Source organism: Electrona antarctica (genome assembly GCF_951216825.1).
Source record: "Electrona antarctica genome assembly, chromosome: 1".
Taxonomy (NCBI): Eukaryota; Metazoa; Chordata; class Actinopteri; order Myctophiformes; family Myctophidae; genus Electrona; species Electrona antarctica.
The window spans coordinates 39634198-39651134 of record NC_136806.1 but is presented as its reverse complement, the minus strand read 5'-3'; the positions used below and the strand labels follow the sequence as shown (position 1 = coordinate 39651134).

Genomic DNA, 16937 nt, shown 5'->3' with positions numbered 1-16937 from the left:
AAGCATTAGTTTAGCACAAAAAACACACCTTGGGCCATAGCCACTTGCCCAAATGTGCTCAAATGTGCTGACCTCTTCACATTTGTGATAATATAAAGGCTATGGCTGTTTTTATCCCAAGAGTGTTGTGCAAAACTAATGCTTTAACAGGATTTTGATGGTGGCCATATGGATTTGGGGCTCTCATGAATTTTCCCCGCATTTTTGCGATTTACATGGGGTCTCAATTTGTTTAATAACCCTCCTAGATGACAAATCCATTGATAAATCTTTTTTTTTTAGCTCCACAGAAAGTTTCCCTGCTAATCCGAATGAAATAAATGGTGTCTAAAAAGATTAGTGTTTTATTGTTGGTGAGAAGGCAGCTGAAAAGTTCAATTGTGTGTAAAGCAGCAACAATGCGCTAGATTGGCTGTTGTTCAAGGTGGGTGGGCCCACTGGGCTGTGTGGGGTCAGGTGATTGGCTGTTGTTCAAGGTGGGTGGGCCCACTGGGCCGTGTGAGGTCAGGTGGAGAGGTGATTCTGGTGTAATAAAAGACATACATCCGCCATCCAGCATTGCTTTGTTTTCATTCTGCATGCATAGCGTGTCAGGTGGCTCGACAAAAAAAAGGTAAAAAACACTGAAATACACTGGCGAATTCTCTTACCCATTTGCTTACTATGTGGGTCAAATAAAAATAATGTGTTTGTTACTGCCTGGCTGTCACTCTGGGTAGACGACCGGGAATAGGCCAATATAATGGCATAAAACCGCCCAAAACAGGGGCCCTCAGAGTTCTTCATCCGGCCCTGCACCTCCCCCTTCACATTCAATTGATCCTGTGATCTTTTGTGGCCAGATGTAAGTTCCTGGAGTGTAGTAGGACTACAGTAAATAATAATAAAGAAATCGCAGTAGAAATGTGTAAAGAAATACATATTTAGCCACTTGTTCGAATGCCCCTGCCCCCCTGTCAAAAATTGCTAAAATCGTTAAAACAAAACAATGCAGCAAATGAGAAAAGTTTAACACTCATCCTTTACTTTCTCTAATAACGACCTAAAACATGAACCTTGGCCTTGTTGAAAAGGAACCATAATCGTGTACCTGGTTGAGGTCGTAGAAGATGACACTAAACTTTCCAAACTGCTCCACACGTCCCGACACGTCCACATAGCGGTACAGGTCGATGGGCAGGGGCGTCTCGTTGATGACGGCCTGCATGCTGGTCACCCGGAAGTTGTTGTAGCTGTAGTCGAACCTGGCGTTGACCAGACCCTCCTCGCTGAAGCGGAAGATCTGCCGACTCGTCAGAGGACCTTTAGTGCACAGATAGACCGCCGTGGTTTAAGATGGGAGCTCCTTTTGGTGTTTTAAGCATTATGCTATCTTTTAAAAATCGTGAAAAACGTGTGCAAATCTTTGAATATAATTATGTTCTTTCACAGCAAACGTTTTTAACTCAAATCTTTGCTTCTGGGGGGGTCCCTGGAACAACATATTTTCAGATTGGCGGTCAAATATATCATTTTTGGGGTCCTTGACATGAAATAGTTTGAGAACCACTGATTTGAAACATAGGCTTTTCAGAAAACTGTCATGATTTTGAAGACATTTGTAGAATCTGGTCTCAATCCTAAGTGTGTGTGTGTGTGTGTGTGTGTGTGTGTGTGTGTGTGTGTGTGTGTATTAATGCCCCCCTGTGTCCATTCAAGCACACATACGATTAAGTTGACAGTAACAACGTACATTTAAGTGTGTGTGTTTTGTTTGTATATTAACGCTTTACTTCATACTACAGCATCACACAAAAGCATCAAAAGTAGCAGTTCATTATTCTGCAAGCAACATCCTTTGGACCCTAAATATATTTCCACATGCTGTAATGACGCATATTTTGGCCATATTTTGAAACCTATGGCATCCCGATATTATTTATTTTCCATACTGGGAGATTTGTACCCGAGATGTGTCCATAGAACTTGAACACGTCACAGACCTGTACAGTACAAGCATGGATGGAAACATGCAGACATGCGTGCATGTACGTACACACGCGCACACACACACACACACACACACACACACACACACACACACACACACACACACACACACACACACACACACACACACACACACACACACACACACACACACACACACACACACACACACACACACACACACACACACACACACACACACACACAACTCCCAGTTGGCCATTACATCTCTGCTAGACACACACACACTTTCGGCCCCCAGTTGGCCATTACACCAGCGATACGCAGCTAATTAAATCAAATCAAGGCCTAATTCAACATCATTAACACGGACACACACAGCAGGGATCCATTCGATCTCAACTGGCCTGTACACCTCAATGGCATTTCCCGCATTGACCTTTAATATGGAGACATAATGAAATCTAAAGACAATAGCCATGATGGGCCAACGTGCTCCTTAATGTCAGCACATCAACTTTAACAACACAATTCATCACCTCTGCTGCCACCCAGTACACCTCTACCACCATTAGGAAATTGAGGCACTAATGAAACACCATTATATTGCTATTTGAGATGACTCCGATTGCTATTACCATGAGTGAGTGTTGTGCTCCGGAGACTGTGAAAGAGCCGCATCAGCGTATGCATATTCCCTTTTTATTTTCCTGATGAAATGTTGATTCTGAACCCGGGGCTAATAGGAAAAACCACAGGCACTCACACTTAGAAAACTCTTGCAGGGTAGGATCCACAAGGAAATGAAAATGATTCGATATGGCTCCTATAGTCCTAATGTTCTATGTACGCCCTAATCAAAGACACATTTGGAGCCATTTGTTTCCATAAAAAGAACTATGTTGGTCTTCATGAAGATTTGAAATAGTTGTCTCTGTCTTTTCCAGGGCCAAATAAATCCTTGTAAGGTGTTGTGCCATGTAAAGATATTATACAGAACACTTTGCAGTTCCATAGAGAACCTTTAACAGATCCATAGTTCCACCATTTACAGAAATGTGCAGAGATATTGTGTGGGTGGTGATGGAAACTCGTAGACAATAGACAACGAAACTGTACATGTTAATGTGTTCCTTAACTTCCTTCACATAGATACAATTTCTCCGCCTCCAGGCGTCTCCAAATTCCATAAAAAACATTGCTGTTTAAAAACAACAAAAAAGACAGGAAAAACAAATCAAACTTATTTTGCTCATAATTATGTGGGATTTCCAAGGACCTGAAATGAGTGCTGGAGTGGGACACAATTGTCCAACAAATAAATAATAAGAGTTCTGTTGGTGCATGACCGTATTGTTTACAGTTTACAGTACAGACTGTCTGTTCTGTTGGTGCATGACCGTATTGTTTACAGTTTACAGTACAGACTGTCTGTTCTGTTGGTGCATGACCGTATTGTTTAGTTTACAGTACAGAATGTCTGTTCTGTTGGTGAATGAGCGTATTGTTTACAGTTTACAGTACAGAATGTCTGTTCTGTTGGTGCATGAGCATATTGTTTACAGTTTACAGTACAGAATGTCTGTTCTGTTGGTGAATGAGCATATTGTTTACAGTTTACAGTACAGAATGTCTGTTCTGTTGGTGCATGAGCATATTGTTTACAGTTTACAGTACAGTACAGTTGATACATTTTTCAGGATTGTATAACTCTGATCTACCGTTCTTTTAAAGACCAACTCGAATGAAAATTACGAATTTTCATAGAGCATATCCATAATGGAGACATAGAAATGGATAGTTCACTTTCCATTTCTTTTTTTTCTATCGATTACTCACCCCATGGAGACTTGAATTCATGGATATGTTTTTGTCGCATTCCTAAGCCAATATGTGATGATGAGTCTGATGACCAGCAGTGGTTCCATATAGAGACACAAAGAGTCTCCTTTGTGTCTCTATAGGGAACCACTAAAGCTTTTTTCTACTTTTGCTCAATTTCACAATTGCTAATCTAATTACTCTCTGCTCCCGCCAAAACACCGATGATGTAAATTTACATCATGTGGTCTTTTCAGTGGTTTATGATAGATCACGCTCGTATGCAACGATTATTATTAATTAATGCCCCGTGGTTGCTAGGCGATCGATGAAACCGGAAATTAACCGGAAGTGAAAAAGTCTGCCTCCATCCACTTTTAAATGCATTTAACTCGGATTCTTTTGCCAGATTGCATTTATCAAAACAAGCTTTATACACCGCCCATAACTAAAGCGATGATCGATGATCGCGGTTACATTTCCGGGTGCATTAAAATAAGATTGTGCGGACCATTACACAGCCGTTGTTTACTTCCTGTTCACGGCCCGGGACCAGTTCGTCTTCAAAATAAGAGTATGCACTGAAAAGACGAATGAATGCATGAATGAATGAATGAATGAATGAATGAATGCATGCATTAATACATACATACATACAGTACATACCAGGCATGAAACCATATAAAGCCAGCTACGTTGATGGAAATCTGAACTAGTGAGCTCTTGCGGAACAACAATTAAGGGCTGGTGAGGTGCAGTCCGCTCACGTCTCACATTTGCAGGTGTGCCCCCCCCCCCCCCCCCCCCTTCTCCCAGCTGTCAACCCCCCCCTCATTCCCTTTTTCTCCCTCACACAGTGGTCTCTCCTCTCCAGGGACAATTACCGCTATCTCTCCCCTCCGAGCCTCTGTTTGTTCTGCTGAAATGAGATCAGTTAAAGAAAGGGTGAGAGTCCATTCAGAGTGAGGGCAAAGTGATAACACACACACACACACACACGCACACACACACACATGCACATGCACATGCAGACACACAAAAGCACCCAGATAATCATAAACGCACACATGCACACTCACGCGCACGCGCGCGCGCACACACACACACACACACACACACACACACACACACACACACACACCCACACACACACACACACACACACACACACACACACACACACACACACACACACACACACACACACACACACACACACAGCTACACTCACACTAATAATAAAGAATGCACACACGCACACACCCACACATATAATGATGCACGCACGCTCAAATGCAAGCGCTTGTGTGCACGTGCTGCTAATCTCTCAAAAATAATTTGAGAGATTAGCAGCACCTGACTATCAAGAGCCAATCAGAACGCAGCAACAGACTGCAAGGCCTTGTGGAAAGTGCCTGGAATGGCTCTGTATTAACAAACCCAATCTATCTGCAGCCTCATCTCCAGGGTCCCCCGGGGGCCCCGCTAGGGGCCGCCGCTGGCCACACTATTACCAGCTAATACTCAGTGGGTTACCACGTTATGAAGCCTATTGTGTTTCTAATTAATTCTCTATATCAGATGGCAAGCTGATGGTCAGATTAATTGGTTTGTACAGTAATTCACAGCTCTGGGTGAGTCTTCTAAATGACTCATAGTGCCTACACACGCACATTTTAAATTCCTCTTTATGTCCACATAATGTAAGCCAGTATTTCTGAAATGTTCATGTCAAGGACCCCCATCTGAATAGATGATGTGCCAGGGACGACATAAAAGACGTTAAATGTTTATTATGATTCCACTTTTTTATTTTTTTATTTTATTCCACATTATTTCACTGTATATAATCAACGTGTTATACTTTTCATGGTTTGAAATGCATTTTCCTAAATGGATAGATCCGGTTCTGGATCTATCAATTCTGATGACATCACGGTCCAAACTCCAAACTCAAAATCAGTTTGCCTGTGGACCAGATTTTGAGCCTAATTAATCCGAAAACCCCAGACCACAGCATATTTACTGAATGTTCAGGTTTTGAGGCAAAAAAAGGGGGAAAAAGAAGTCACACGTCTCGTGTCCACAGTCCACTGCAAGCGTATTTTGTGCTGTCAGCACCTTCCTGCCATGTATTTCTAAAGAGGCATTCCTCTTCCCAGTGGTTGATTGACTGATTGAATACTTTATTAGCATGTTTAGTACAATCAAAAGTTAAGCTAAAAAAAGGCTATAATCACAAAAAGCCCCCGGGGCTTGTTTCCATTGTAATTCCAGCGCTCCACAAACACCAGGGTGAGCGATCACTTGAGTATAGTGCAAAGAAAACCATGTGGTGCTTTAAAGAAGCTATACAGTAGCAAGTAAGCATATGTCTAAACACCATGCTAAATCTGAATGACACATTTTCAACATTTATTTTCATCTTCTGAATCTATATGGCGGTGATGTGGAAGATTCTGACTTGTTTGTCACCAGTCATCCATTTACCGGACTAACGCTTATATGAAAACCTAGTAAACCACCCCGGACGCGTACATCGCATTTCATTTGCTCAAATGAAATGAAATTAAACTTAAAGTTTAATGCCACATTTTAAGGTGTAAAATAAGTTTAAGGTGTAAAATAATTGGTGAAGTTGTCCTCTGTACAAGCTCCCACCAATTGCAGTTACAAAATAGATAACCATAAGACAAATAAAGTGTCAAATAACAAAGCAACACTATCAAATATGCATAAGGTGAGTAAAAATAAAAAAACATAAGGCAGAGAGTATCTCAGTCTCTTGTGATAGTGCGAGACACCACTTAGCAGCAGATATCAATTATGTATGAAATGTGTGGGCAAATGTGTGAGTATAGGCACACAGTCATATACGTACATGAAATAGTGCCAGTGTAACAGCGGTACAATGAACAAAAGAGAGCAAAACGGAACTTGCCTGAGAGCATTCTTCCCACCACGATACACACACACACACATACATGCGCGCACATACACACACACACACACGCGCACGCGCACACACACACACACACACACACACACACACACACACACACACACACACACACACACACACACACACACACACACACACACACACACACACACACACACACACACACACACACACACACACACACACACACGGGCATGCATGGGAGGGAGGTGGTCTCATATTGACGTTGGTGGTAGACCACAACCTCCGAAGCTGAGCTCTCTTCATACCTGAACATTGTAACTGTAATTGTAACATCTAACTGACTGCTCTGCTGACTCTAACCCAAACCACTGACTCTACAGTGCACTCCTTCGCAAAGAAAGTCTGACTGCAGCCTTATAGTATATTCTTATCAAAGCAAGGCAGTGATGCTTCAATTTCAATATTCTGTGTTTGTCCATATTTCTTACTTGATGTAATCATAAAACGTGTGTGTGCGCGCGTGTGTGTGTGTGTGTGTGTGTGTGTGTGTGTGTGTGTGTGTGTGTGTGTGTGTGTGTGTGTGTGTGTGTGTGTGTGTGTGTGTGTGTGTGTGTGTGTGTGTGACGTGTGTGTGTGTGTGTGTGTGTGGTGTGTGTGTGTGTGTGTGTGTCAGTTTTAGTTAAACTATCAAAGTGAGCAAACAGTATAGATATAGATTTTACTGTACACACTGTATCTGTGTGTATCTTTCCTACTAGACACAACCTCTATCTGGTTTTCCAACACATATACCATTGTTTGCATCAATGTTATCGTTAAATGAAAATATATATATTTTAAAGAAGAATAATGTTAACTGAAATAAAACTAGAAAAAGTGCTCCTCGGAGCACATAACTATATGCCAGGTCAGGTAGGATATTGTGAGCCAGCAATTATTGAAATTTGCCAATCAGGATGGAATAGGAAAAATCTGATAGATCCGTCTTGATCATATTACTATAGAGCGTCGCAGTCCCGCCCCCTTTCATGACGACGCCAGGCCCAGGAAATAATTCCCAGTGCATTTTTCCCATAGACATTTCAAAAAGTATTTATTTAAAGACCTTTTAAGCGTCGTACGAAGCCAACTCGAGTCGTGACAAATCGTGAAAACAAACACAATATTTTGGACCAAACAAATAATTACAAAGAAGAAAAACAACAAAAGAAGTGTTTTTGCCGTTTTTTTGGACTTTCTAATTCTTTGTTTGGCCCAAAATATTGTCATGATTTGTCACGACAAGAGTTGGCTTTGTCCGTGGCGTAAACGTCTTTAAATAAATACCTTTTGAAATGTCTATGAGGAAAATGAACAGGGAATTTTTTTCCGGGTCTCTCGAGGGGGCGGGACTGCTCTATATAGAGACAATGTGTACCGATTGATATCAAAACATGTGTTTTGCAAAAGTCGGCCTGCTGGTAACAGGCCAATGTGAAAAGGGTGGCACTACATACTTGGCCTAGTGGGTGTGCGTGCAGGATGAAATAGGAAATTCTGATAGATCCGTTTTGATCACATGACTATAGAGATACTGTGTACCGATTTGCACGATGTTTGGACGAAATCTGTTGGAGTAATATTTTTTTTTAAGTTTTGCAAAAGTCTGCCTCCTGGTGTCGCTATTACAGGCCGATCTGCACCCGGACTGGGTGCAAAACATAGTATCGGCCATGACTTAGGCCTGGCGGAGACAACGAGTTGGATTTGACAATTAAAAAACTATAACTATACAAAAACTAGAAATGTTGCTTCGGACACAAAGTGAAATACAATTATTTTCGGCTTTCCATTTTTTGTTAAAGCCTCACTATGTAACTTTTTCTAAATTAATAAAATTTAATTTTGTCCAATCTGTATGGTATGTTAATACAATATAGCCTAACTTAATTATATTTTGTATCCCTGCTCTTCTATTGAGACATTTTGTACACATCGTGTAAGATCATGTCTCACCTAAACACAGGATTTTGACCGGATGGCCAAGATTCAATTTATCCCCTGAGCACGCAGGCAGGCTCTATTAGCGAAACTGGATTCAAATCCTGCTTTAATTGCTTAGAATTATGGTGGAATTTACCATACACGTTTATAGACACGCTTTTATACTTTTCACTAGTGCAGCCTCTGTTTCTGGCTTCCGAGGGTCAGAAGGAGGATTTCGTATTCAGCCCAGCATACGCATAAATTGATAACCTCTTGAAATGTATAATGATATTACAAATGGTTTCTGACAGGAAATTTCAAATGTCAATGCATACCAATTTTTACAACTTTTAGTAGAGTGATTTTTAAGTAATAAATAAAGGGCAACACAGTTCTTGCAAGAGTGAATTACATTAGCAACTTTCAACACTCAGAGTGTTTCCCCACTAAGGCATTTAGTAAGTTCAGTAATGAGGTAGGCAGAGATCCACTGCTGTATACACTGTGTACAAACAAGGGGAGGTAGATTTGAATTTCCCTTCAAACGGAATTTGAAGTTGTTTGAATTTGTTAATGACATCCTACTATAAATGCGCCATGTCTCTATGTGTCTGCATGTGTGTGTGTGTGTGTGTGTGTGTGTGTGTGTGTGTGTGTGTGTGTGTGTGTGTGTGTGTGTGTACGGTTGTAATGCACTTAACTCGAGAACCGTTTGCCCCATCACATTCGACACACGCGTCGGTTCCACACCCCCACAGGGAGTGCAGTGCCCGGTATCGAGTCAGTCGGACCCACGGTTCTCCAGAACCACCACAAAAGGCTCTGCTCAGGCTCTGCCAGTGGGCCTAATCAGCCTAAGGCCCCTCACCTGTGCAATTCCCAGCCTCTGCCTCAGCCAATTGATTGCCATGGCAACCCCACACCTGCAAATTGATTACTTAACCCATGAGATCCTCAGGACTGAAATGACACCCGCTTCGACTGTTATCAATGGACAAGACCGCAGTTATCAGTTCGGATCAGTACGATTGTTTTCGACGAGTATGGGCATGCCTGCCGACTGAAAAAAAACGACAGGATTAAGGTTGGCGAACATGCGTTAATATTAGGACCGCGCTGCGACATGCTTGCGGTTAAGTTTAGGGGAGGGTATGAGGAGGCTTGTCATTTTCAGTAGGCTCCCAGCATGTCCAGTAGACCTGAATAGACCGATAAGATCGGTTAACGTGTCATCAACGCCAATCGCAGCCAGTAGGCTCCAGACGAGCCGATCGGCTAGATAAGATCGGCGTAATAAGTAACCTACTGGGAATTATCGGTTGATTTTCGGTCGAAACGGCTAAAAATTACCCCTATGAGATCCTCAGGACTGAAATCAGTCCCCAGGACTGAGAACTTTAAGCCCTGCAGACAGACAGACAGACAGATACAGAGATCTCCACATACAGTATGGGCACAAAAGGGACACAGACAGAGAGTTAAAATGGGTGCTATGACAAGTTGCATCGTTCTCAAGTAGGCCGGTGGTCGATGGGCCCATACAGTCTAGTAGTAGCATTAATGTGTTCATATGCTACTACTATGTTCTATGCTATGTTGATACATTGAGGACCACAATGGAAATAAGACCCCAGTTGTTTTTGTGTTATCGTTTCGATTACTCTACCTTTATGATATTTACATTAAGTATTCAATCAATCAATCAATAAAAAACACATTTGCTAAAGACAGAAACAATCTCGGGTAATGGAGAGAAGTCTCTAAGGTGACCTTCACACCAGAAAGCTTTACTGCGATTAAAACAAATCCTGCTGCACATTGTCGGAAAGTGCACTTCGTTTGGCAGGTGTGAAGCCTCATTCAAATCCTAATGCGCATCAAAGAACCGCACTCCACTCCGACCAAAAACGTGGGTTTCGCTTCGCTTCCAATCGCACTTGATTACGGTTTGGTGCAGGTGTGAATGCAATCCGCAGCAAATAAAGGAAATGAAGCAAACAATGTGGCGGGTGAGGGGATAAACACAGTCGGAGACGGAGAAGGCATATTTTACGCATTGCAAAGATGTCCCGTTACCGTGGATAGACATGGTCGAAAGAGGAGACCGAAGCCCTGGTCGAAATGAGGACGAGTACATTAATCAATTGCTTAAGGAAACATATAAAAACACTGCAGTGTATAGCCTACAGAATATTTTGTCTGTCTGTCTGTGCGTGCCGTAAACATGGAGTTCTGTCACTGTGTGGGGACTTTGTCTGTCTCTGTGCTCAGTGCGCTGAGCACGCTCAGCGATGTGCCTCTATGCCCAAAGGAACAGTGCGTGCGGACTCCACAGAGAGAGAGAGAGAGAGAGAGAGAGAGAGAGAGAGAGAGAGAGAGAGAGAGAGGTCCAGTCCCCGATGGCACGACACATGCACGTACTGAGTATACTTTTAACACCATAGATTTCACTGTGTAGGCTATAGTTTATGAATTGAACACATTGATAAGGTCCCTGCTGCGTTTCCAATTGCTGCGGTTATACAGCGCAGTGTGAAGGCAAACCGCAACAAATTAAATATGCAAGAATCCCAACTTCTCCGCCCATTCGCATCAAGTCTACCGAAGTATTAGGTGAGAATGTGACCTAAATCTCTAAATCTGTAAATCTGGTACCACGCCTAGTCGCCTACAAAAAATCACACAAAAAATCACACCCGTGTGAACTGAGTGGTGCAAATCCCCCCCCCCCCTCTCTCTCTCATTAGCAGGCAACAGTGCAGCACTATCTCTCTCTCTCTGTTTCTGAGAATCTTTTGGTACTCATTGGTACTGGTGCTCATAGTCACACACACACACACACACACGGTTGACACGGACATTGCTGTTCCTTGTGGTTTTTGAGTGGTTGCACCACTCAAAAACAAAGAAACACAGAAACATGCAGTAAACTTTCACATATGCAACTTTTGAGTTCTATGGAAATGACAACAGCGTGGGATTCTTTTTAGTATAACTTCAAACAATATAGGATTTTTCCATTTGAAACTAGACGATTTTCTCGCTAAGTCACTTGAAAGTGTGGTCCACAAAATCATGACCATGACCGAAATGAGCACAACAATTTTTGCAAAACACATAGTCATTGCTTTCACAAAATATCCAAACGTTAAGCTGATTTTGTGTGTGTGCAAACCAGTAACACAATTCCATACAAACGACAAACAAAACAATTAAGTAAATCATGTGGGTCAAACAAAATGTAAGCTTTTGGTGTTTGCTGACATTGCTCCAATAATTCTGAATCTCTTCTGCATGTGTGTGCTAAACCACTTTGCACATTTACCCAATGTGTTTGCAAGAATAAGAGATTGAGGACAAGTGCAAAGGAGAGAAAGAGCCCATAAAGTTAGACGGCCCCTTAGAGGATGAGGGGTCTGGACCTGCAGTAGTATCTCAAAGGCAAAGACAAAGACAACCAACCAAAGTTTCAGATGAAATATGTGTCTCAGCTATTTATCATGTCATCAATCACTGCCTTAACTCAATCTCAGGAGATCAACGGCAGCATACGTATAGTAAGAATATTCAGAGATGAGCATCTGTAAGGGATGTGCTACTGTATATCAATTTCAGTACTTACTTAATCATCAAAACGTCAATTTCTTCACACATGTCATTACGTAATTCAAATTCAAAGGCAACCCCATGCTGGTGGCCCAGGTGAAGTCTGCCTAGTGTCATTCTATTAGGAGACATCCAGACAGTACAGTGGTCATTCTATTAGGAGACATCCAGACAGTACAGTGGTCATTCTATTAGGAGACATCCAGACAGTACAGTGGTCATTCTATTAGGAGACATCCAGACAGTACAGTGGTCATTCTATTAGGAGACATCCAGACAGTACAGTGGTCATTCTATTAGGAGACATCCAGACAGTACAGTGGTCATTCTATTAGGAGACATCCAGACAGTACAGTGGTCATTCTATTAGGAGACATCCAGACAGTACAGTGGTCATTCTATTAGGAGACATCCAGACAGTACAGTGGTCATTCTATTAGGAGACATCCAGACAGTACAGTGGTCATTCTATTAGGAGACATCCAGACAGTACAGTGGTCATTCTATTAGGAGACATCCAGACAGTACAGTGGTCATTCTATTAGGAGACATCCAGACAGTACAGTGGTCATTCTATTAGGAGACATCCAGACAGTACAGTGGTCATTCTATTAGGAGACATCCAGACAGTACAGTGGTCATTCTATTAGGAGACATCCAGACAGTACAGTGGTCATTCTATTAGGAGACATCCAGACAGTACAGTGGTCATTCTATTAGGAGACATCCAGACAGTACAGTGGTCATTCTATTAGGAGACATCCAGACAGTACAGTGGTCATTCTATTAGGAGACATCCAGACAGTACAGTGGTCATTCTATTAGGAGACATCCAGACAGTACAGTGGTCATTCTATTAGGAGACATCCAGACAGTACAGTGGTCATTCTATTAGGAGACATCCAGACAGTACAGTGGTCATTCGGGACCACATGCAGTATGTTTGCAATGTCAACAGTGTAAGTGTAGCCACCACTGACCGGGTCATTATGCCACTGCTCTGCACAGCAATAGTGACAGAGTGAAGGACATACAGTAGCCTACTATGTAAGAGTAATAGTTTATTGCGGGTGTATCATGTCGTCTCTGTCGGGTAGAAACCTCATTATGTCCAGAACGTGTGTGTGTGTGTGTGTGTGTGTGTGTGTGTGTGTGTGTGTGTGTGTGTGTGTGTGTGTGTGTGTGTGTGTGTTGCTTTTCAGGAATCAAATTTAAAAAATGCGTCTTCGACCTTGTGGATCTGCTGCTTTTGACGCTGTGTGTGTAGTATGGTCATTGGTCAAGTAAGGAATTAATTTATGAAATAACACAAAAAGTTAAGATATGGAGATGAGATGTTTCTGCCCAACAGCAACGATGCATTTTCTGTACTGTATTGGAATACTTTACAATGCATTTACATGCATTTGCACGGTTGATACAGACCTAAGACCTTGTTGCCTAAGCAAGAAACATGCACATAGTATGAAGCCCTGAGGAACTCTGGTCAACCATACAGGGTTTCAGTGGTTAAACAGCTGTGTGTCATCATGAGTACTTCCCACACAGAACGGCACTACGTGACAAAAAGGTCACATCATTATTTCTCAAAACAAGGTCACATTTTCACAGTGCAATGGCGTGAATAAAACCCCCGACGTGTGTGTGTGTGTGTGTGTGTGTGTGTGTGTGTGTGTGTGTGTGTGTGTGTGTGTGTGTGTGTGTGTGTGTGTGTGCACGTACCCGTCTGTCTGTAGCGTATGGAGCTGATGAAGCCGTTGTGCGTCAGGTGGATGGTCTTCACGGTGCCTGACGAGTCATCGTATGTGAAGGTCACCAGGGTGGAGTCATACACCACCTCAGAGAGGCGCGCTGCACCCGTATACCTGCGCGCACGCATACGCACGCACACACAGACACACGCCCGACTAATGTTAGGCCCCGAAAACCGTTTTATAATAATATAATTATTTTTCTTTTTGAAATGGTATTCGAGGCTCGGCCCGGCAGAATATCATAGATTTTTGGGTTGCCTCGGGTCGGGTCAGGTTCGGGCAGAATTTGAGAACTCTAGTCTAGATCATATACATAGAATATATAGATATACATAGATATATTTTTCAAATAAACAGTTAATAAGATTTTTCTAATCTGAGGAATACATGTTCAACTCCATATTCACAAACAAAAAAAAGAAAATCCATGACTTCATGCAGTGTGTAATTGATAGAAAATAATTATTTTTTTGGGTGAACTATGTCAGGGGTTCTCAACGTTTTGGCTGGGGACCCCCGAAAATGCTTTGGCCATGTCTCGCGACCCCGGCCCCGCCCCGCCCCCCCCCCCCACCACCAATACAAATGACCGCTACAATAAATGATACAGTCAGATATACTCAAGGGGTTTCATGCTGTGCTCAAGGGCACATACATATACTCAAGGGGTTAATATGCTGCATTACTATGTGGGTGTATTCAGTGTGTGCAAGACCCACATGTCATTCGCTGATGTGGCAGTCAGCTGACCAATTGGATGGGGTATTTAAGCTCACTACCATAGACATATAAACGTAGACGCCCTTTCCGGCTCTGAAGCGTATGTGCTCAAGGGAGGGCAAAACTATCCTGAGATTCCTTGCGAAGCCCCGCGGAAGCATGAGCATGAGCGTGCGGTACAGAGCGCATTTTCGGGTCTGATAAGTCCCGGAAAAGATGCGCTGTGATTGGCCAGTAATCACTTGAGTGACAGCGTGACGTAACGTGCCTTCCACACTTCCTGCGCACTTCCGCCCCCTCTTGCACACATATGGCTCCAACGAACTATACTATTAAAAGAATAGATGCCTCATTGGGCGTTGGCCCAATTTTATATCTACTGTATGCACTAGACTGCATGCTTCTTCCTGCCTTCCTTATATGGTTCCTGGTTGTTGTTATGTGATGTTTGCTCCCACCGCCACCCCAGCACCACCGGTGGGCTCTGTTATTTATGTTCCCCATGGGGGGTTGTTATTGTATATCTATCTCCCTGCTCTTAATGTTTAATGATGGTGTTTAATTGTGCCGAGCAGGGAGAAAAATGTAGCAAGATAAAATATTATATGCACACTTGTATTCTCAATCTATAATAAATATTGGTTAAATCTATTTGTGTGTTATCTGACTGAACCTTAATAATAGAGAAAAGACATCATAAATAAATACTGAAACCAGATATAATCATTAAGGAAAGTTTATGCATGCACTTTTCCTTTTGAAAATAACTATAACTATAACTCACTATAACTATGTGATAATCATGATCATTATCTATTATCTTTAACTACAAGGTGTCAGTGTCTGTAGTGTCAGTAGTGAAATCCACTAGACAGGAAGTCAGATCAGATAGACTTCATGTCAAGGACAAACATTTGTATACCTGTTTGATTGAATAAAGAAGCCTTGGAGTTAAAGTACTTGGTCATCATTGAATCAACAAACAGAACATGGTACCAGATGTGAAAACTCAACTATAACGCAAAGAAGAAATTGTGACAATCAACATGGATATATTGGATACACCAGAGCGTTTGAAGCTGACTGGGAATGTCGACAGCAACTGGCGTGCCTTCAAGCAGCAATTCCAGCTGTATATCGCAGCTATGGGACTGGAAGAAAGGTCGGATGCAAGGAAAGTAGCATTACTGCTTACAATGGCAGGCCCACAAGCTATCGTGTATAGTGTACTATGTCTATGGTGATCCGGATGACAAAAATAAGTGCTGGAGAAGTGTGACGCACATTGCTCTCCAAAGAAGAATGAGACATACGAGATAATAATAATTGTTTGCAATAATCATGTTTGCAATCAAGCGAACATGTGCGTGCGTGCGTGTGTGCAAATGTATTGGTGTATGGATGAACTCTGACCTGTAAATGACACTGCGTCCGGTTCCCAGGTACTGCGTCCTGAACAGCCGTCCGTCCAGGCTGTAGTCCTGGACGAAGGCTGCCCCCTGGTTGTCTGGAGGGGTGTATATGTTCCTGTAGTAGCCGATGGACAGCAGGGACTGCAGGGTGTGCCTCACCATGCTGGGCATGGTGACGGCCACCAGGCGGTCCGTCGGGTCATACTCAAACACGTAGCGTCTCTGGCTGTGCAACAGCAGCATGATGGACTGGAAGTTCAGCGCACGCAGGCGCACGCACACGCACACGCACACACACACACACACACACACACACACACACACACACACACACACACACACACACACACACACACACACACACGGTTAGAACTGTAGCTTACAGTCCTAGAACAAATACAACCTATACTGTACATAAGAAGTGTCATAAATCCAACCATGATGTTCTGGATCAGCAGCAGAGCTGTTGAGACCGAAGAAGACATGAAGCTTTGTGACACATCAGTCCAGACAGATTGTACACTACAATAACAATAACATGTTTTTGCTGTGACTTTGTCCTTGGTACATTCCCCTGATGACTCCTCACTATTCATTGTATAACGGCAGAACTCCTCAGGAAGTACACTCAAAGATTGGATTTTGTCTCCGATTGGCCCGATCCATGCCAAACTTTGCACACACACTCCCTGGATGCCAACGACGAACCTCTGCCCCGAATATTCTTCAACGGCCTGTTATAGCGCCACCATGAGGCCGATTTAGGCAAAACACATTTATGTA

General features: G+C 42.7%; 1 protein-coding gene across 1 annotated transcript in view; it reads right to left on the bottom strand.

Annotated features, from left to right (window-relative positions):
• Positions 1–16937, bottom strand: part of tenm1 (teneurin transmembrane protein 1) — a 425652-nt gene that overhangs the window by 20881 nt on the left and 387834 nt on the right. Inside the window, exons 33-35 of the mRNA XM_079512339.1 lie at positions 16156–16403; positions 13991–14133; positions 1091–1302 (exon numbers count right to left, since the gene is read on the bottom strand). Coding sequence (XP_079368465.1) covers positions 1091–1302; positions 13991–14133; positions 16156–16403 — 603 coding nt within the window. The remainder of the gene's footprint in view (positions 1–1090; positions 1303–13990; positions 14134–16155; positions 16404–16937) is intronic.